Source organism: Lonchura striata, chromosome 2, assembly GCF_050655825.1.
Source record: "Lonchura striata isolate lonStrDom1 chromosome 2, ASM5065582v1, whole genome shotgun sequence".
Classification (NCBI taxonomy): Eukaryota; Metazoa; Chordata; class Aves; order Passeriformes; family Estrildidae; genus Lonchura; species Lonchura striata.
The window spans coordinates 22,294,522-22,317,708 of NC_140704.1; the positions used below are offsets into that span (position 1 = coordinate 22,294,522).

The 23,187-nt window shown below is 36.9% G+C and overlaps 1 protein-coding gene across 4 annotated transcripts in view; it reads left to right on the forward strand.

Annotated features, from left to right (window-relative positions):
* ZNF804B (zinc finger protein 804B) overlaps positions 1 to 23,187 on the forward strand; it is a 225,478-nt gene that overhangs the window by 175,215 nt on the left and 27,076 nt on the right. For all 4 annotated transcript variants that reach the window (XM_085566468.1, XM_021551717.4, XM_085566474.1 and 1 more), the window contains exon 2: positions 18,051 to 18,194. In XM_085566468.1, coding sequence (XP_085422594.1) covers positions 18,051 to 18,194 — 144 coding nt within the window. The remainder of the gene's footprint in view (positions 1 to 18,050; positions 18,195 to 23,187) is intronic.

Here is a 23,187-nt window from a genome sequence, read left to right on the forward strand (position 1 = left end):
CTGATGATGGCATTTTATTGGTAGATATTTTATAAATAGGCTGGCATTCTAAATTAAGTCTGTGCTGTATCACCTACCCATCGTATGTGTGATACATCATTACATCAGAATTCACCCCAGGCAAAACTACAGCTAGTGAGAATTCATTCTTATAACTAGGGTAAAACTAGTCTTATACTACCAATCAAATGTCTACTACAGCACTGCTTCAAGCAAGAAAACATTACAGGGATGAATGGGAAACTTAAAAATTTTTCTCATAGACTATAGGTTGATGTCATATATAGGGTATATGAGAAGGACATGTTAGAGTGAGTCAGGGGAGGGACACAGGGATAGTCAGAGCACTGGGCATTTCTGTGAAGGCAATGAAAGAGTTGGGAATGCTCAGCTTGGAGAAGGCTCCAGGGACACCTTATAGCACCTTCCAGTACTTAAAGGGGGTTACAAGAATACATATAATGTTAGGAGAGAGCCTAACCTCCAAATGGTTCTTTGTATTGAATCATGTTGTATTCAAAATCCACATGAATCACTTCAAAATCCACCTGGCAGTACAAATTTCCTGACTGCCTCCAAGCCAGGTTGCCAGCTTTGGACTACAGGAAAACACTTGCCCATACCAAGCCAAAGTGTTCTGCATACAGAGATCCTGTGCTGGGGAGATTAAGCCCCAAGGAAAATCTTTTGAACATTTCTAAAAATAACATCTCCCTTCTTTTTCTTCTCTGCCAAAGCAAATTACTAGTATTTTCCCTATGGAAACACTCCAATACCATTGCTATTGGGAACTGTACTGCTCTGAATCTGAAAATCCAACCAATAAATCCAATAAAGAAAATCACAGAAGAGCAAAACAGCGGGTGTTATTCTAATTCACTTCAGGCACATGGCCAGGCAACTTTCATGTAGTTACAGGGAGATGGACAAGATGACCTAGACTATATGTCTTTTCTTCTCTATCAAAAATTGCTATGGTTCTATAATTACATCAAACAAAATTATACTGTCTTCAGGCTGCAAGTGGTGCCAAATGTTATCAGTATGTAAAGGCAGGACATTAAAGCCACTCAAGCAGGTGAAGTCAGTCACTGATATTATTTTCCTGAGTGCTGATAATGGCTGTTCAGCTAATCTGGTTCGTAGACTGCTTTGCCATGTTGTAATGATATTTGCACCCCTGGAAGAGAGCCACACACTATTGAAATGATGCTTGATAATGTTTCTGTACCAGTTCCACTTCAATTGACCTGACTGCAGTGTTATCAAAATGTTCAGTTTATAGAACCTAAGCTATATTTGTGTCTCCTTGATGGAAAAGAAAAATCAGTCCCTAAACACAGTGACCTTATTTTGTAAGTTAGAGATTACTCTTTTCTTGAGTGCAATAGGGGGAAAATTCGCTTTGGGGGGTTCACATTCTTTCCAGTGCTATTTTAAAACTAAAGGCTGTCCTCTACTTCTAACACAGAGCAGTCCTAGTGTCTGATCCCATCTTCTTGATGACTGGCTGAATGCAGGGTGGACTTTGGAGAAAGTTTTTTTAACATAACTCAGCAAGCTATTGTTCTTATTTTTAACATAAAGGCTTCAAACCTGGAAAGGTGGAGAGGAGTCTAATAATCCAGCTGTCACCCAAGGAAGAGGTGTACAATACAATATGCCCCACTGGTTTACAAATGCCCCACTGGTATGTAACTAAACCTTTGTGCTTTATTGAGTTCAGGTGAATCAAGGCCAAATGTAGTAGAGAGTCTGGTATGGGGAAGTTACAAAAGGAGGTCATAAGCTGTTCTGAATACCATGGAGCCAGGCCTTGTCTACATGAACAGTAATTCCAATTAGTAGGAGTGGATCTGTGAATTGAAAGGGTTGGTTTGGAGACACCTACATCAACCTTGTTCAGACATTTTCCTTTGGACAAGATTTAGGATGCTCACAAGGAGCAGTGGTCCCCACTACACACTTGGCTCAAAGGTTAATTTATTCTGCACTTTTATGTTTCCATTGTGGCTGAGGCATATTTAGCATGTATCCTGGGCAGTTTTTATGCTGCAGTTTTCCTTGAAAGAAAACCAGCTGCTTTGTGAACCAAAGCTCCTTTGTGAACCAAGCCAACCTGTAGGAAAAGAAGAAGGCTTTTTAGTTTGCTTCAGGAGGTTGTTACTGGTCTGATCCAAAATTCTAAAGCTGAGGTAGACACATTCCCTGAAGATCCCCTGCCTGGTACCTGGTTTTTTATTTTTATCATAAATAGGTTTAAAAAGTAAATAAAACACATAGCCTCAAATAGAGACATTTTAAGTTTCTCAAGCTGCACTGCAATTAATTTCATTTTGCCTTCAGAATCTCAAATCTCTTGTATGAAGTGCCCTGGCTGAACTACAGATGGTGTTATACCAGAGCAATGATTACACTTTAACACAAGGTTCCAGAACTTGTTAAGAGCATGTGAGCAGCTTTTGTGATCCTAGAGTCCAACCAACCCCAAATGTCCTCAACAACTCCAGGGACTAGATGAAAGAAGCTTTATTCAATGAAACCAAGGTGAATGCAAACATGGAAGCCCCTGTTCTGCATGAGAATTTCATCTTTTCTTTCTGGTTTTCTAGCATGAGTTTGCAAACAAAGGGGAAAATAAGCTTAAGCACCACATAAAGCTGTGGTTAATTCAGACAAGGTCCAGCCTTTGCCTTTCCTCCAGCAACTTTGATTTTTTTTTTTTAAATATGCACACTGACACTCATTGTAAATGTAATTCAACCTAGTGCAGAACACTAGACAAGCTCCTAAATTTTGCTCAAGGCAGGGCAGGGAATAGTAAGTAGGTTTTCTCTGCAGGGTTGAATTTATTCCAAAATTAGGTGCCAGTGTCACATCATTACATTTCAGGGCAATACAACTAATTATCAAATACAGGCTCTGAGCAGAAATTAAGTCACTTCAGAAAATGTCTTGGTGGGCAATTAGTGTTTAAAAAAATACAGATATTTTTGTTTGATATGTCATAAATGTTCTGGGCAGAAGTATAATTTCTGAATTAAATAATGCCTGAAATGGGCTGGGTTTGTGCCTGCTGTATGACTATCTTGTTTGCTTTGTCACTTTAATTTTCCATTATTTTATTGTATGCTGACTACTTTTTTTGTTTATTGAAAATATAAGCATGACATTAAATTCATTATCCTATTCTGCATGCAAGCATGTATTACATTTGCAGATGAAGAAGTGGTAAGGAGAAGCAAATTCAGTAAGAGGGTTTATTATGCATGCATAACCAAGCAAGTGCTTGTTTTAGAACAGTACATCTTGAACAGTTGTGATAAGGATTGCCAGGATTTAACTATGACTTTTATAAGTAGAAATTTTTAAGACGTATCTACTGAAGAAAATACTTTAGTTCATGGACCTCTGCATGTTTTGTCTGGAGTACCAGCCAAAATTGTTATATTTATTATGAGTTAATTATTATTAGTTAATTTATTATGAGTTAAAATCTGAAACAGAGAAAGTAGGGACAAATGTATTATTAAAATATTTACTTGCTATAAACTCTCATTATTGTAAGTAGCCTCTCTTTTATGGCATCTTCAGTAAAAATGAAACAAACTGAAAAAGAAAATTTTCAACATTAACCATAAAATTAAAAAAAAAAAAATTATATTTGAAATAAACCCACATACTCCTTCCTGTTAGCTTTGCATGCTGCTGTAAATTTCAAGATATTGAAACTGTAGAAGAAGCGATGGCATCATACGTTTACTTGAAGTGATTTGTGAAATACAGGTTATTAGGAGAGCCAAATTGGTAGCAGGGATAGTAGTAACATAATTTCTCCTTATAGAAGCGTATGATGTTGAAGCATTATTTAGATTTAGTGATGCCAAGTTCTTATTACTTATATACAATAATATCACATATAAATTTAAAATATTAATAATATAGTAAAAAAAATTTAGCAATGTATTATTAACATTGATTTGATATTATGTAGAGCATATTTGAATCATTATTTTACTACTGTTGCAATAGTATAATAAGATTTATGTAATATATATATTAAACAGAATTATAGAAGAGCTTTATGGTTAAGTTATACATACTATACTACAGACACTAAACAGAAAAATTTTGAAGAATGTGTATCACCATGATGAGGTTTCTTTTCAGTTAGGTAATTAGCATGAAGATTTTCTTTCCATCATCTTCCATGGCTTTGTTTTCCCTTGGGTGCTTTGTAATTTGTTCCTTTATTTTCCAATCATCTTCTTTGTCACATTTTTCCATGGTTTCTAGATATCTTCATTCACTAAAATTATTGAAGATGTAGTCATGCAGTTCACTGGGCTAAGGCTGGGACATGGGGTGCTATTTCTGGCACAGCCACAAACCTACAGGCAAATCTTATTCCTGTAATTCAGTGCTTACTTTCACTTTCTCCATGGTGCTGGAAGCATATAGTGTTGTACTGAACTTCTTTGTCCTGCTGGTGATTAGAAAAGGGACATGAATAAATGTAGTACCATGTTCCCAAATTGAACAGAAGATTCAGCTTTTAGTGGGCAAGACATGAAATTAAGGACAAATTTGCAAGGAACAGCTTAGCTATTTAACTTTAGGAAGGCATCCCAGTCCCTGAGGAAGGACATATAAAGGGTCATTTCTTCTCTCTTGTTATTTCCAAATGGTATCTCATTCAACATGCTGGATTGACACTGGGATCACAAGAGGCAGGTGTGATGGCTAATGCAGCCCTACAGGTTCCAGGAAGGTGCAGAACACCAGTGCTGTAAAGCTGAGCATGATGATGGCACTGTGCTTACTGGGGAAGGCAGGCAAGCTTCAGAATGATGTTTTGAATAGTAAATATAAGTTTATGTAACTGTAAGACAAATTGTCTTAAAGATGAAGCCAAAGGTGACCATATACATCACATATAGATATAGTTGGGTTTTTATTTTTCTCTGTTAAACATATACAGCAATTAAGGCAATACCTGTCAGAGTTATTCTTCTAGAACAGGATAAATGTTTTGAATATATGAAAATATCTTGTACTGAATTAATAAATCAGAGGTCACTATAATAAAGATCACTGAATAAGGCTGTGTCCAGCATTTAAGAGCTGTATTCCTTTCAAATGGGGAAAATAAAATTTTCAGGCTGGCAGTAACTGCTGTTATGAAGTTTGAATCTCACTTGATCACACCTGTCATAATGCAAATGAAGTCCTGATTGCTTTTAAATTACTACAGACTTCCTGAATAAACTAGTCAAAGCCCTAATGAATTGAGTCAGAACTTCTGCTTTTAAACATTTCCTATGGCATAGTACTTGCATTAAAAAGCGTGGAGACTACCTCTAAATACAGCCAATGAGCCCTGACAAAGACATTATTTCCTGTAGATCTCTACAGTGTGCTTGTATTATTCCCCATATGTGTGGACACGGTTTTGAATACTTGCCCTACTGAGAGCATCTCCCATCAGATGTGTTGATACTAGTGTGAGCCAGATCAGAACAATCCAGCTACACAGCAATGCATCACATCTCAAATAGCCAATTCTCTGCTGGGTCTTCCAGACAGTATCAGCATACTGACAGCCTAGCGAAAAGCTGTTCAGTGAGCAAAGTTAAGTGCATTAGACCCAAATCACCAGCCATGAAAATGCACTAGAATAGGTTGCTTTGAACCAAAATGTAAGCAGTGAAGTGTCAATAGGAGGGATACAAAATAACAAGGTTTAGAAACTGTGGCAATTGGAAATTTGTGCAGAAGACAAGTAATTACAAGAAAAACACCATATAAAATAATTCCCCCGGGCTTATTGATATAATTGCTATGCCAAGTTGTTGGGTTTTTTTCTGCCCATCCACATTAATTCTTTGTTAAACTTTTCATTCCTATTCTAAGTACCAACTCAGTTGTAGTTACCCAGTAATTTATTAATTACATTCAGTTTGATTATGGGTACATGCATGACTTTACAAAAATCACTGAGTGTGGTTCCCCAACTCTCTTGTGCAATTCGGTGAATTCTCATTGTACAAGAGGACTGTGTTGCTGCAAGAATCAGAGTCCTGTAATATCACCAGTTTGAAGGGGCCCAGGATGATCAAGCCCAACTCCCTGCTCTTTTCAGAACTATGAGAAAATAAACCATATAACTGTGTCCAGATGAAAATGTCGTTCCCTTGCTTCTGCTTTCATACATACAGTTATGTACACAAGTATCATTCCAGGGAAGACAGTGGCAAAACACTGAGATTATACTTATGGTTTTTGTTTGTTGGATTTTAGTTAAGAATAGTTTACTATGTAGGTTTCAAATACTGGAAGGAAATGTCTCATCATTAATTCATTGACTCATCCATTTTAACTAGATCAAGAGTTAGAGAGCTCACACACTTGTATTCATATTCATTAAGGAAATGCACCATTACCTAATAAGATTGTGCATTGTTTCATGACATAAATGGTTGGACTAACAGATTATAGAAATCAAAGTTAGGCACTCCTATTCACTTATGTCACATTAAAATCATTAAATATTCAACACAGAATCACAGTCAAAAAATAAAGAAGAATCCAGAAAGTCTGTAATGGATATAAATGCAATAATTTCTTTAAGACTCGTTCTTTGGAAATGCAACACATAGTAAGGCAAGAAATTTAATGATTGTACTCTTGGAGCTGAGAACTCCCCATTTGTACTTATAATAGGTGATGGTGAAGCCAGAAATATTCGTTCAAGTTGAGAGATGTCAGCCTGACTCATTTTTCTGAAATCAAGCACCTCTACATTGCCCTGTGTTCAGTAAATTCATGGGATTAATGGACACCCCAGGAGACCTCATTTTACAGCATCAAACAGCAATCAGCTGCCTGAGTTGTTGTCTCAGGAAGGCTCAGGTCTCCACAGCAGCACTAGAAGTGCTCATTACGTGTGGGTAACATATTCCCAACCAAGTACTTGTGACAGAATTAGCTCTATGTTATATAGTTTATTCATTTGAGGGAAGATGAGGATGGATCATCATTTATTTGTTCAGCAAAGAATGTGTTTAAAACCTTTTGTGTCCCAGACATTGGCATTGTATTTTAAATTGAATGTTGCATTATACAGCTCTGTTCCTAATACCAACATGATGAATTTAAGAGCACAATAGATGTTTGCTATCAATTTTGTACCATATTACTATTTTACTCACAAAATACCACAGCAGGAAAAAAAGAGTAGTCTTTTAACAGCTATTTTTCTCTTCCACATCTTGATTTGGGTTTTTTTTTGTTTTTTGTTTTTTCAAATCTGTCTCTGCAAGAATGTGCTCACTCTCTCTCCTATTAATTGTAATAATCTCAGTAAATCCCCCTGGATCTAAACGGTATCTTCCTTTTTGTTTTGTTTTCCCTTTTATCATGCTTGTTATAGTTGAATCTTACAATCTCATTAGAATCAGTTTCAAAGCTTCCATTGAGTCCAGCCTTGCTGGGCTGTGCTAGAGCATGGGCTGGAGATGGAGGCAGCTACAGCTGTGTTTGTTCCAGCTTCTGGGAACAGACTTCACCAATACATGAGGACAGGGTGGAGCATTTCAGGCCAATATTTTTTCATAGCCCTTCATGCCCTTTTGCAATGTGTCCTTAACCTGGGTGATAGCATAGAAAGAGAAGTTGGTAACTGGTGCAAGTTGTCACAACTCATTGTGAGCATGGGGACTTCTCCACATCCTTATGAAGGCCAGGAACTTGCTCTAAAGATATATTCTGGCTAAATTTTTTTTCTATTAATAAATAATCAAAACTCTTGCAGACTCACAGCTGATTAATGAAAGTCACTAACAATTATACAGTCTGGTAAGCACAGAAACTGGTAGGTGGGCCAGGATTCTGTCTCCTTCTTGGTTTGTAACATGAAGGAAAGGAAGGACCAAAAACAATAGAAGGCAAGAGAACAAAGATGTGAAGCCACACAGGATCACCTGCAAATTGACCAGGATACCATGGGATGTAAAGTTTCTGTAGTGTACCCCTGGAGTGGTTGTACACTGAGCATGAGAACTCAAGAAAACCAGTTGGCACTTGAATACTGGGACTCCTTCCAAGCAGGAAGGAGTCCTTATTTCTTGCATCAAGGCTGAAGAATATGAGATGACAGAGTTTAACTTTGGAAATTTCCATAAGGGTGCCATTAAGCTACAAGCTGTATTTAAAAATCAACTAATTTTAATTACCAAGTATGCTGCAGGGTGAGTTTCAATCCCTAAGCACTTGGATAAAATAGGGGTAGAAAACATCTACCTTCCTTCCTTCCTTCCTTCCTTCCTTATTTCCTTCCTTCCTTCCACCCTCTTTTCCTGTCACACTCATGTCTTTCGTATCTCCCTCTCGCAGTCTCTCCCATGCATTTTTTTCCAATCAGAATGCAAACATTACACTTTCATCTAAATGAAAAAATTCTTTTTTTGCTTTAGGTCATGCCATGGAGTTGTAGCTTGTATAAAACTGAAGAGTTAACAAAAGAAAGTATATAGCATTTTATAACTCACATGAATGCATTTGGGGAGCAGAGGAAGAAGGATATATGCGTGTGGAAATAAAATTTGTTTTTCCATTTGGACTTCATAAAGAAATTTGGAATTCTTTCTTTTTTCCTTGGATAACATCAGGTTCTGAGAAAAAAAAAGCATACATAAATAAGTGTTCTGGGCTTCTGTTTAAAAAAAAAAAATAAAAACAACCATGAAAAGGTTATGTACAGAAATGCTCTGATTTCTGGTTAAAAACTTGCCATCAAATGCTGCACAATTCAACAATGATGCAGTTGATTGAAATAGATTAATTTTAAGTGAAGGTGAATGGTATAAATACAATTAAAGTGTATGATTAATGCTTACCCTGCAAGACATTCTCTGAAGTAGACTGCAAATACACATAATATAAGAATTAAATTGACCAGTCTGGATTTACTAATAGTTCATTAATATTTTATCATAAAATTTAAAATTATTCTCTGTTGCTATGAGCAAAGAAACCCACTGATATTAGACATATTGCATCATTTATGATATTGAATAAGTCTACAGGAACTGGTTTTAATATTGCATTATCTGCAAAGAAAGAGTCCAACAATGTTAAAAGAGAGAGATTTAAATGTTTAATGCTATTGTTATTAAAGACTATAAAATGCCATCTGATATTATTAGCCTGTATTTTGTGAAAAAGGCATTTAATAAAAATGGTTCTAACAGCTATATATGAGTTGTGTGATAACTATTGTTATGCTCATATCAAATGCTGTATTTCCTACAAAATTTCCTACACAATTTCCTAAACAATGATCAAAATTATTGTTGCAAAGTGGTTTTAGCTATCTCAGATATGAAAGACACTACATATAAGTTTTATATACATACATATATATAGATATATTTGTTTGTGTGTGTGTGTGTGTTTTATAGAAGAAGCTTTTAGGTCACAATGGACAAAGATCCTAAAAAATGTCAAGTACGTTTCATCTGAAAAGAGATGACAGACAAAGAAATACATCACGTAAATCCACTAAATGCAGTGCTAGAACAAGCATTGTACTCTAAAAATCACAAGTGGAAAAGAGAATAGTAAGACATACATGGAGGACTAACTCTTCAGATTAATTGATAATACCTTGTTCATCTGAAAAGGAGTAAAAGAAATGATCACCTGAGAGGAGAAGAGAGGAAGTAGTATGAATCAGTGAACAAATTGAAGGAATTGACTTTGAATTGAAGGCAGACAAAAATGTCACAATCAGATTCACTGAAGGACTCACATTTGTGCAGAAAAGCAGGACTATAAGGAAAAAATTAATGATGGGTTTTTTGCTACTTCATTACAGGAACAGTTCTTCTTTCCAACTTAAAAAAACATTTCTATTCTATCTACATTTTTCCACAGTCATATTGACTGAAGAGTAGCTGGAAATATAGTGAGACTCTCTATAAGTTTTTATCTTTTTAATCTTTCCCCAAAAATCTGTTAGAATTTTCTTTTAAATTCTTAGAATATCATCCTAACTGTAAGAAACCCACACCTGTTTCTGGTTACCCCAGAAATTGTTTCAGCCTCTACCACCACAAATTTTGACAGTTCTGATGCTCTTTGTGTTCTCAGGCTGTCCTTGAGTCATATTTCTTCCTCCTCTTAGGGCTGTTGATCTACTTGCTGAATTGCAACATTTTTTGTTGTTCTTTAATGGCAGTGTTTGTATTTTGAAATTGTTCTTTAATGACTTTATGCTTGGAAACTCGTTCAAAGCAATAAGCCAAATGCTAATGCTAGCATTAATATAGGAGATAGATCAACAATGAGGCCTAGAGATAAAAAATCAAGCAGCAAGACATTAATCATTAAGCAGATTTAGTGTAACTTAAAATTTTCCCAAATCTTCAAATCAAATTTAGTCAACCAAAACACATCATATATTCCTCCTCATAAATATATCATGCTTCATCTTAAAATGACACCTTCAATTCATTGTGAAAGTTGTCCTTATATCTTTTCCACTGATGATGAGAAACCTTATGGATTCCAGCCTAAATATATTTATATATTGAAATATAAGTGAATATAATAATTTATATTTATATTGTACATAAATTATATATACATTTATATCTATAATTTGGTCTTTATGCCTGAATGTATTTCCCATTCTGTATGGAAATTGTTTATTTGCTGTATTCAATTTAACTTCTTTTTTAATCTGCATCTCAATAGTTGCTTAATACATGGGAGCAGATCCTTTATCACCTTCTTTTACAACTGGGGGTTGTCCTCAGGTGGAGGACCTCACACTTGGCATTGTTGACCCTCATGAGGTTCACATGCATCCACTTGTTCAGAGCTTGTCCATCTCTCTCTGGATGGCATCCCATCCCTCAGGCATGTCAACCCCACCACTCAGCTTCTTGTCATCTGCAAACTTTCTGTAGGTGCACTTGATCCCACTATGTCATCTGTGATGTTGCTGAACAGCACTAGTCCCAGTATGGCCCTGTGGGGACACTACTCATCACTGATCACATTTTACCCCTTGATTTTCTCAAGCTGAACTTTCTTTCCATTTATGTTATTTCCACTCTATTTTTAATATCCTCTTTCAGCTGGTTTTATTTTAGAACTCATATTTCTGCACTGCATGCAATTTCAGGCAGTTTTTTTCTCAGTTAAACATATTATATTTTGATAATTATTTTGTCATGTTTTAACCCCAGTTGAAAACTAATCTACTATGAAGAAAGTAAACTCTAGCCCAACCAAAACTAGTTCATACTTTCTTTTAGCAATACTCCCCTTTGAAATATAAAATTATGTTAATGCTCAAATTTGATTAATTGTAAATTTTTCTAAAAATTAATCTGAATACATACTATTTTGTATGCAACTTACAGTTAGGTACCTAATTACCTTTGCAGGTCAACTCTTGATCACATTTTCAGAATGTGATCACAATTCCACCAATTTCTGAAAATTAGGAGAAAAAATGTTGAATCACATTGGGATGTTTGAAAAATGCCCTCTATATCCACAACAAAGATTCTTAGCGTTTGTATGCTCCATTTATAATGTTGAAAATTAGTACTGAAAACCTCAAAGTGTAATTCCTTTATAAAGTTACCAGAAGATCTGAAGATCTGAATAGATTTGCTCATGTTCTTTAAATTCTTATGTCTATAAGGTTTGTTCCAATCTGCTCAGATGATTTTGATAGTAAAGAGGTTAGGAATTGGTTTAAATGTCCTATGAGTCCCACCAGGGTTGGACTCTGAGACCTGTAGGACCTGCTAAAAGCAGCAGTAAAAGTCCTACACTTCTCAGCATTCTAGTAGCAAATGGATGTGCATATGATTGAAAATGCTGCAGTAATTGACTGAGTGTGAAAAATATGAAGATGTATTTATTTGCAGAAGTTAGGTGTTGCCCTCTGTGAGTCAGCTGAGAATGGCAGCCTTTGAAAAAAAATCCTTTGCAATAGACAGCTCTGTAAATCCTCACTGTAGATCCCACAGTGGCAGAAACTATGTACTGAGTTTTCAAGGTGGAGAATGGCAGAACATATGTGAGATAAATGAAAATGTTCTGTACTGCCAGCTATTGCAGCTGAACAAATCACTTGCTTTTTAGTCTACCCCCACAGCTAAACTTCCCTAGGAAAGTCTTTAGGTAAGTGAGCAGTCTTCTCTGGGGAGAAAAAAAGAAGAGAGCTTTCAGGGAAAAGTTCATTAATTTCAAACAACCTGATGTTCAGCTACACATCTTAATATCAGGACATTTTTGTGGTTCTCAAGTTTCCCACTGCACACAAGTACTTTGATTACTTCCTGCATTCTATCACCTGCCTGCTGAGTTATAAAGATTGTTTAAAATCTATCTCACTCTAGCTGCAGAAGAAAATATATAAGGGCATTAAAATTATGTGCAAGTATCTCTAAAACTGGTGAATTTGGAAGATGTGGTGAATGAACACTGAAAATGAAGCTTCTGTGACTGCTGTTTCTACATCTATGTGCAGGTGTTGATCACTCAGAGATGTTTTGTACCAGCCTGGGCAGTTCTATATATTTCCCTCAAAAATGTTATTTACAAGTGCTCACACTAATGAGCCAATGAAAATACGAATTACAGATTGGATTTAGTTTGCCTAATTTAGGCATGTAACTTACTTTTAAAGCCCTGATCCCTACCTACACTTCTGCTCAAAGATCTCTCAAGTACATCTATGTCCTTCTCCAATTGTGGGAAGAAAACTGCCTTAAAGGTTACATCTACATTTTGGTCTTCCCCAGAAAAGTAGATAAATCCCAGGACAAACTGATCATATGTCCATTTTGCTGAAGTTTCCTCTGTCTGGTATTGTTACCTGTAATTATTTGGTTTTTATTTCAGTCTGTATGATGAATTGCAAGGACTGCGTTAAACCACGGCTGGAGTAGCTGTTTTGTTACATGATGTTGCATGTTTTCTTATGGCATGCAAATGTTACTTTCTGTGACAAAATCTTTTTGGTTCTTGTAAGGCTGTACAGGGCATGAAGAGGTTTGTAGTGTCTCATCCTTCCTGCCTGTAGAGTGTGGTCCCTGCACTGAATGTTATTCTGGAACTGCAATTGTTTTTATCTCAAAGGGAAATCTGAAATGAAAAAGTCCGAGAATGAACTATCACACATGGAGTGGGAATGATAGAGGGTCAGATTCTAGAAGCCAAGTTATTTGCTGGTGTAGATGTGCCAAATAGTACTTTACAGCTGACATTTCACCAATACTGAATCAAGTGGAATAATTACCCTCAGCATCTTATAACATCACTATTAACATGTCAGAATGTGATTTGCCTTGACTTTCATTGTTGACTTTCATTTGGTTTCTTTTCCACTCTAACTCTTGGACCTTTTTCCTTGCATTTGCATTTTTTTAATGCCACTATTCCTAACTTAGTATTGATGAAAGTGATTTCCCGCTCCAAAGTGCAGCACTTGACAAACATCTTACTGAATTTTATCTTGCTGATTTAAGATCATATCTGAAGATTATTACAGTAATTTTGAATCTTGATCTTGGTCCCTAAAGCATTTGTATGCTCTATTCTTTTAACTAGCATAATTCATAGATTTCATAGATAATCACAATTCATTTTGTCATCTAAATCACTAATGAAAATATATTTAAAAGTCTTAGATGTAGACTGTATCTGTAGCTAATGTTGCTTATATTCATCCTATTTCTCCTTTAACCTCTAGCCTGAGAACCCCCAAGAGGCATCTCTGTAGTTCCATAAGTATTTAAAACCTCCATTCATATCTAATCTGGTTCACAAGATTATATTTAAGTTACCAAACTGATTGCTTATATCCCCGAAGAGGAAGCAGTCTGTCACTTACTGAGCTCTGCATTAATGTGAGTTAGCTGTTCTGTCACTAATTTTGCATTCCAATTTAGAAATAGGTAATCAAAAGTAGGCTAATGATGCTATATTTTTCTCATATTCTATTACAAGCACCATGCATTTACTCCACTATATTTATAGAAATCCATGGGTTTGTAGAAAATTGCCTCTGCAAATTTTATTGTTATCAAGTGACCTACTTTTCACCTTAGTCCATTTGAACATAGCAGATATATTTACTATCAGTTACCGAGACAAGAAATGTGGTATTGTTTTGTCTAGATCAGCATCCTTTAATGGCCATGCAGTCTATTAAATATCTATTACAGACTCTAGATTTAATAAATGATTTCTAATTGACTAGATGTCAGTGGCAACATTCAAGAAAACTCAGTTACATGGGATTTTTCATTGATTTTCCCCATATTAGAAAGTGAAATGTCAGCTACCATTAATTGCGTTTTCACAATACCAAGCATACTGCAAAAGTATGTAGCAGTTAAGTGAAAACACTTCTAGCCTAACATGCAAGAAAAGTATTTTTTTTAAATTAATCCAATATATAAACAATTATAACATTTGTGTGCCTCTGTGGGTCAAATTGATGTGAATGCAATTAAAATCTATAATATGAAACCATTTTGCAGGCTTCTAGAAAAAATGCATTTAGAGACACATTCTGCACTTGTTTGTCCTTATACACTTCACTGCATCAAGCACCACACAAGTTAGTTTATCCACCATTCTAGGAGTTCTCACCTACAAGGATGACATCACCCCTTGCATGACCTTGCACTTCGAGTCCATGACTCAAAGACAGAGCAGCAAACTTAGATTGTCTTCCAAGTATACACACGTCTACCCAGGCTATGTGCCATTACTAAGAAGAATAAAGTTTATGAGACTGTGATATATATCTTCGTTACCATATTCAGAGTTCAAAATGTGTTGGAGCATCCTTGCTGCCTGCCTATGTCTGCATTTGTGTGATCAGGCTTTGTGATCACATATGCTTTCCACAGGTGAAACACCATAGATTTTCTTTCATGTGTTCACATTTATCATGCCAGAATTGACCATCGGTCTGTACAATCCTAGTGAGATGATATTAGAAGTCTGAATATGAAAATTCATTTGACTAGGTACAATTTACAGTACTGCTAGAAGTTCTTATATCTTTGTAGAGAAAGAAAAAAAATCCATGACCTTTTTAAAGTATGTGATGTGGCATTCAATTTCCCTGCATCTGATTGATAAGCAAGCAGGAAGTTCTATCTTTTGCCATGGTAGACAAGCATAATTAAGCAATAAGGCAATGGAGGTAGCTGTGATTATCTTAGGATGCACCTGGGAGCTGCCTTGTTGCTATTTTAAAACATCTTTATGTGAAGGGAACTGTATTAATTTCTGCTGAGAAAGATAAAGTTGGCAGTTTGGAATGCTCATGAGCAGCAGTTTCAGCTGTGCTTTACAGACAGCAGTGTGGTGTGTTCACCCCAAACAGTTTTAGGCTTCTCCTTCAGCAGAAGGAAAGATGGAGCAGGCTGTAAGCATTTAATTGACAGTTTAGATCAAGCCAAAAAAAAAAAAAAAAAAAAAAACAACAAACAAAAAAAAACCCCACAAAAAACCCAAAGCAACAACAATAACAACAACAGAAAAAAAACACCAAAGAAACCAACCCACAACCCCTCCTGCAAAACAATTATGCTTTGGCTGGCTTCCAGTGAGTGAAAAACTTACATTTTTACCAGTTTAAAATAAAAATATGTTGCCTCCAACACTTGATTTTCAGGGAAGACATCTCTGCATAATTAATACTATTGCATCTGCATTCTAATTTATGCATTTTAATTATATCAAAGGCCTAGTGAATAATTAATGCTAGCAAAACAATGGGTCTGAAGCATAAGCTGAAAAGTATCACTTTTTAATGGGCTCTGTAAATTTAAATAACTAATGAAAGCTATTTAACTATTTGATTGTGAGTATATTTCTTCCTGATACAATCCAGGATTAACTACCATAATTGAGCAGCCTCTCAAGTGGAGCAATGTTAGCTCAGGTTAGTTTTTTTCTGAGTGTGCTATAGTATATTGACCCACCTGAGCTACATGCTTGCAGGAAAGAGATTTATTTGCATGTTTCCCCTCTGGGAGGAGCTGGTATGCCATTGGTATCATCAATAGGATCTAAAATCAAAATTCTGGGCTTAGTGTTCCCCTTTGACCTCCTGTCTTCAAGTAGGTCAGTTCATGCAAGTTTCATGGGGAGATTTAGAATTGAATCTAAAGAAATACAATACAGAATTTATTATCTTTGAGTTCAGCAATCTAAGAATTAAAGATGTAAGCCAAGTTAGTAATTTAGAGCCTTGCAGTGGTCAGAGAGAGATAGAACCTCTGGAGAATTTAATCTCACCCTAAAATGGGTTTTTTGAAATAGATGGGATTAATAACCATTTGGCAGTGCCTAGCATTTTTCTCTTTCTTACAGAAGAAGTTTAGAATAATGTCTTACCCATACACCTAACTTCTAGACAGACAAGTTTAAAAGAAGTTAATCTCACCAGCAAAGGCAGCCTCTAAAACTATGGTGTGAAAAAGACCTGCTCACACCAATCTGAGGGTGTAAAGACCAGGGCAAAACAGAAGGGCTCACAGCACAGACCTGTGCAAAGTTCAGTGAGTCACTGATAACCAACATCAGTTGCTTGGCCAAGTCTCAGATTTGAGTTGTCTCCCCCTCTGAAGGGCTCAAAATGCAGGTTCACATTAATCTGCCATGCCCAAACACCAGCCTGCAGCCCACCCTGCTCCCTGGTGGTGCTGGCAGTGTGATGTGCTAAGAGCAGCCTGTCCCAGATGTGCAGCGTGTCCTGGCTTTCGTGCACTCTGAGTTTGTCACCATGCCAAGAGTGGTGAAAGCATGTGGACAGCAGACAACACTGACTGCAGAGCATGGAAAGCCTGGCAGCAGAAAGGGTTCATTTATTTAGGAGAGTAAAACAGTACAGCAAATGATGAATTACTGCAATCCCTGGCAATATATTACATACACTCAAGAAATATCAGCTTGTCAATATGAATACAAAATGAATAGCTTCTACCAACTTTTTTGTTCTTGTTTTCCATATCAGAAGTTTGTACTTTAATGTAAAATGTTTGAGAAAGTGTCATAAAAATAACAACAACAGTATAATGAAGGACTTTTAAATGAAATAAGATTGACAAAGGCTGCTGCCAATTTTGCATATCAGGCCCTTTATTTAAGTGCATTAATTTGACCTCAGTAACTTTTTGCTCCTATGTTTGACATTTTCTCTTTTACCTAATATTATGTGTTGAATTGAAGTATTTGACTCTCCATAGCATTCATCACTTGTGTTACTGGGGAGATATGAAAGGCAACTATGTAGGAACGAATTGTGTTTTTTTCCCTGTTGTCAGCTGCGTTTGCATGAGCCTGGACGTGAGCTAGTGCTCTCCTCAGTGGCTGTGGACTGAGTCAGGCAGGGGAGAGTTCCTTTCAGTTTGGTCAGGCTGGATGGTGTGTCCCTTCATGCAGATGTCAGGAAGGACAGGGAAGAACAGAAAAGGCTCTTGCAGAGGGTGCCCTGCTCCAGGGAAATCTCATCCAACAATGATAAAAAAAATAGCAATCTGCTGCCTGACCCCAGTGAATATTTCATAGAAGTCAGAAAGCAGAACACAAAAGAAAATCTGCCATAATATCAGATTAAACCAGTTAATTTCTTGTGAGCAATAATACCTGAAAGAGCAGATACTGGGGCAATCTAGGGCTAGTGTCAGAGTTAACAGGCTGACACTGGGGGCTTACTTCTTCTTCACTGCTCAGCTCTCCTGCCCAGGGGCTAGGCAGTATCCTGCTGGTATTCCTCTGTACCCCATTCCTCTCTATGTTCCTTACAGCAGAGCCTAAAATGAGTAGTAAGAATGATTCCCCAAGAAACACAACTCTTTTATTGAATCCTGTTTAAGACCAAAACTTGTTTGGCATGTTTGGGATGGAGTCTGGTGCTCCAGCTGCCCAGTGCTTGCAATGTGCCTGCTGAAAAGAGCTGCTGAAGCAGGACTCACAGCCTCCCTTTGCTTCTGCCTTTGCAGGACTACGCTGAGAAGGAGAAAGCTGCAGCTAAGGCCCTGGAGGATGTGAAGGCAAACTTCTACTGTGAACTGTGTGACAAGCAGTACCACAAACACCAGGAATTTGATAACCACATCAATTCTTATGACCACGCTCACAAGCAGGTAAACCTGATAAATGTCTTGCATGTTACAATGGTCTCTCTTCCCTCCTCATTGATTGTGGGAGGTTTCGAAATTCACCCAAGTAGAAGACAGTTCATCATTTGATGTTTTCAACTTTAACATGCTGCTTTCCATTAAAATAAAATGGAAAATATTCTCTTTTATCACAATTTCTTTTCAGCTACTCTGACTGAAAGACCTTCAGCTGTAGCTTTAGATACATGCTTAATACTGATGTCCGGACTTAATTTGATAAATTTAAATGTGGAATTACTCAAAAACCACAGGCATGAGGAAAGACCACTTCCTCAAATGACTGGGTCCCTCTTTTGAACCTCCCAGTCACAGAAAAGCCTCTATTCTTCATGCTTTTATCAGAAGGTGTATGACCATGCTGTTTCAAGCTGGTTGTTCTGTTCCAAGGGCAAAAAAGAGTTTTGTCTGCTATTTTTTTAAAGCATCTGTTTCTGGAGTTAAAATCTATGTCTCATAATGTTTGTCAGGCAAAATACATTTTTACTTGCATGCAGAATGATATAAATTAATCCCTTATGAGACATTGGATTCCTGGAGAAAGATAATAAATACTAATTTTTTATCACTTTTTTGTATTAATTTCATCACATTTGTATGTGGTAGGTATAATTTATCCATATGTGCCTATTAACTTTATTTCCTGTGTCCCAATTTTCCTCTAATTTTAGCAAAATCCATATTTCAGTTGGCAATATTAAAGGAAAATGCTATTAATTCATATAAATACTTCAGAATTTAAATAAATGGTTTGTGAAGTCCAGTAGTGAATGTTTCTGAACCTCTGAAGCAAGAGATCACACTGGCTGACCTGGCATGATAAGGACATGTTACTAGATTCTGTAGATGGATCTTTTTCTCCTGTATTTCTGCCAGTCTTTGCATTTAAGTGCTCAGTATTGCGTGCATCCAAGTTGCCAGGGAATTGGTGTCCTCTGTGTGATCACACTTCTGAGTTCATGGGGATCAGGAGCTGCCTCAAAAATATGTGAAACCATTACAAGTTGCAGATATTTCTGAATAGAGTATTAGAAATAATAATGTTGAATAAAATGAGCAATGCTAAAGGCAAAACTCCTTGCACTCCCTGAAAGCAATCTTATTGTCTTCTGCAGTATCACAGAGGATGTAAATCACCCTGGAATTTTCTGTGTGCATCTATCACAGCACTTTATTAAAAACTGCCTAAGGTCTGCCCACACATCAAATGCTGAACTATCCTGCTGAATTCAAGCACCCCAGGCAGCTATCCATGGGTAATAATGGGACTCTTTTGTCCCATCACTCCCAAACCAGAGTTATGCATCTATATATTAAATAAAAAGCAATTCCCCTCATCACCATTCCATTAATTAATCCATATTTTTTTATAATAATACAAAACAAATGCTTTTCCAGATCCTAAACCTGTGACTCTAATCCCTATAAATCCCCATTTGCTGCACACAAGATTTTTTCACCCTTCAGCTGTTTTTTTAAGTCATAAGAAATGCATCTGAACTCAAATGGAGCCATTTGTGTTCCTTCCTCTTCACACACTCCCCCTGCAAAAAGCAGTTTATGCCAAATCAAACGGCCTGCTTCATGCACCAGCTATGATTGGGTTGTTGGGCAGGGGAGGTTTTGGCAAGTTTCTGTTATAAAAGGGCTTGTTTAAGCAATAAAACTATTCTTAATTTTTAGATAAATTTACTGCTTTAAAAGCTGCCAGACATAGTGCTGGAAACTGAGAGTCTGCACAGGAATGCATGACACATTCAGAATATCAACTGGCAGTGCAGGCTGACCTCATCCTGCCCTTTCAGATGTAGTTCAGAGGCTCAGTTAGTGCAGGATTAGCTACCTACCCTCCTGATGTGACAGGGTAATTCAGTCTCTTCTCCCCTCTCACTTCTTACCTGGTCAGCCAAGTCTGGGAAAAGAATTGGTTTGCTTCTAGGAATAGTGTAAGTGCTTACTCTGACTTTTATAGTCAGTCACAGAAAAGCCTCTCTTCATTATTTTAACAGTGTAATCTTAAAACAAAAAAAAATTTAAAAAGTTAATTCATGATTTCTTGTGGTTTAGTTAGCTTTGTTTCAAATTATTTATTCTGGGAGGAACATTAGCCACCACAAGAGCCTCTTGCTCTGAAGGTATGTGTTCTGTTTCCCAGAAGTTATTTGAGGGTAGCTTTAGTAATCTGCATGGATATGTTCTAAATATCATTCTTCTAATGGAGAGTAAATTAAAATGAGACACTCTTTGCCCCTCAGTAACAATACAGTATAGTCCTCCCATGTGATTTCCCATTTAAATGCTACTGCTTTATAATTTGTATTAAAGTGGAAAGGAACTTTAGAGAAGATAGAAAGGCAGAAAAAAGGATACTGCACTGAGTGCTTAATCATAAGTCTTTTGTTTGTCTTCCAGAGGAAATAGATTTTATTCAGAGAATTGTGGCTTTAATTCCGAATATTATGGTTTCATAAAATTCATTTTGCAATCCATTTTCTTATAGATTATTTCAACCAGTTGTTATAGCAGGAAGTGCTGAGTCCTGGACCTAGCAATTGGCATACCAGCCACTGCCCTCCCTGTCCTCTGAGGCTGCAAAATAATATGAATAATCTGGCCTTGTTTGCATAAATGGTCTTTCTGTTGTCTTTCTGTGTTAGATTATTCTAAAGCAATATATTCAGAGATACTTTCCCTCTCTCTGCTTGCTACATACCTTCAAATTTATAAGCATAAAAATATGATGTATATGTACATATATATGCATAAAATTTTGACAGACCATCAAAGATCAATGCCCATATCTTCATTATCTTCTAAGATTGTAATGACCCTGAAGAGTTCTAATATTAAACTATTTTTGACTAATATTTTCCCACTATTAAACAATTCTTATTCCTTTGGTTGTCTTGTCAGCATTAGTCTCAACATCTTTCCTAACACACTACAAGAATTTTTCATTGATATTACCTGCTATTGGAAATTAATTTCTTTCAGTACACTGATGGATAAAGTGAACTCAGAAGATCTGTCTGGTGGAAGTTTGCACTCCTGAGCCCTGTGTTGTTAAACCTGATACTGAACAAGGCTGGGGCAGGAGTGGGAGTGACTTTCCTGCGAGAACCTAATCTTTCATCTCCGTACAGCATGCATCTCTCATTGGCCCACCACATGTCAGCTAAGCCACTCGAAATCACAGCTTTTTCCCTTTGTATTTTTTTCCTATGACTTTATCGAGTCAGGGGCAGCAGTCACAGGGAGTAGCCTATTTGATAAATCTGCAGTTTCTCTCCTCAAGCATCAAGGTGAAGGATGCTTGCTCTCGTTTGCTGTATTCTCTGCAGTAAAAGTGAACTGCACCAGAGCAGGGCATCTTGGCTCTGCCAAAGCTACCTGAACACCAAAAAGCACAGGGGTCCTGGTGAGAATTCATTTAAAAGTGATCAGGATGTAGATAACCAAGATAGGCTGCCACCTGAAACCTGAAAAGGTTATATCTGTGGGAGTAGGTTAAGCTGGAAATAATATATAAGTGTAGTTCTTTTTAATCATGTTGTGCGAGTCTTTAAAATGAAGCCAAACTTGAGCAGAGATGTCAATTTGGTTGACATTATTAAAAGTAATCTTTTAATAACTCCAGGTCACGCACAATGTTCATTCATTCAGTTAACATCAAAGTGGTTGAAGCTTTCAATTTTTTGGCTAAATAATCCTTAGCAATGAGCAAGGTTTTTAGATGTCAGCAAATGAGAAAATAGCAAATAATGATAATAATAAAAATAGATGTAAGCAGCAAAGAAAAACAAGACTGTATTGCCATCTTGGGGTTTCTGATGACAAAGCAAGCCTTTAGTTTTGTTGTCAAAATTTAATCATGCAGTTAAATGCACCACATTCTCTCCTGTGATAAAAAATGTACAAACTAACAAAAACCTATAAAAAGCACCCTACAACATACATTTTAGTGTCCTTGAAGGTGGCAGTACTAAGTAAGCAAACAGAAGTTTCAGTCTACTCTAGTTTACATGCACATACCTGTATTTTAGTATTTACATCCATGCATACTAGCATTTGGTTATATTTTTGGCATGAGAGCCTGATTTAGTGTGTACAGCTGTTGGCACTTACTGTTAAGCCTTTATGGTACTTGTGGATTTAAACTCTAATTCAGGCAGAGATTTTGCTCCTGTTAAACTTCAAAGCTAGCAAATATACTTACATTTTAGCCATCATTGCTGCTACCATGCAGAAAATGCACTGATAAGTTTACTCAGAGAAAGCTCCAGGAATGAGTGTAAATGCTGACATCTTGTTAGTTCATCTTGAGGGTGTTTTTTCCAGGATCTCTATGTTTATTGGAAGAAAAATAAGTCATGTCTTTTGGTGCCAAGGTAAACCTGTATTACCCAAACAATTTTCATTTGGAGAAAGGACAACTGGTTTGGCAATATCTGAGGGATTTCACCTTAGGATCTGGATCTGGGAAATTAGGCAAACATGTTAAGAAACCTTCTTGTGGACAAAGGAATGCATATTTATCGGTAAGAACACACTAATGACAGACAGGAACACACCAGCATGAGGGTTCCCTACTATTTGTGCTTGTGTAGTCTCTGCTTTTTCCCTTGAAGCACAGGTGGACCCACTGGTGCTCCCATGGGGACAGGGCCAAGGTCCTTCCATGGAGCTCCTGCTCCTGCACCTCTGCGCCAGGACACCGGCCTGTAAAGAGCTGACCCTTTAAAGCAGGACACTGGCCCTGGATTTGTGGGGCCAAGTTTTGCACATGGGCTCAGTACTCTGTGGCCTCCTCAGGAAATAACCTGAGTGGTAAGAGACCTCATAATTTCTTGATTTCAGCTGGCAAGCAGTGCTGTCAGCAGTCACCAGGATTCTGCTTCTGTCACCCACAAAACAACACCTTGGGTTGATGCTTATCAAGAAATACATGCATACTTGTAAT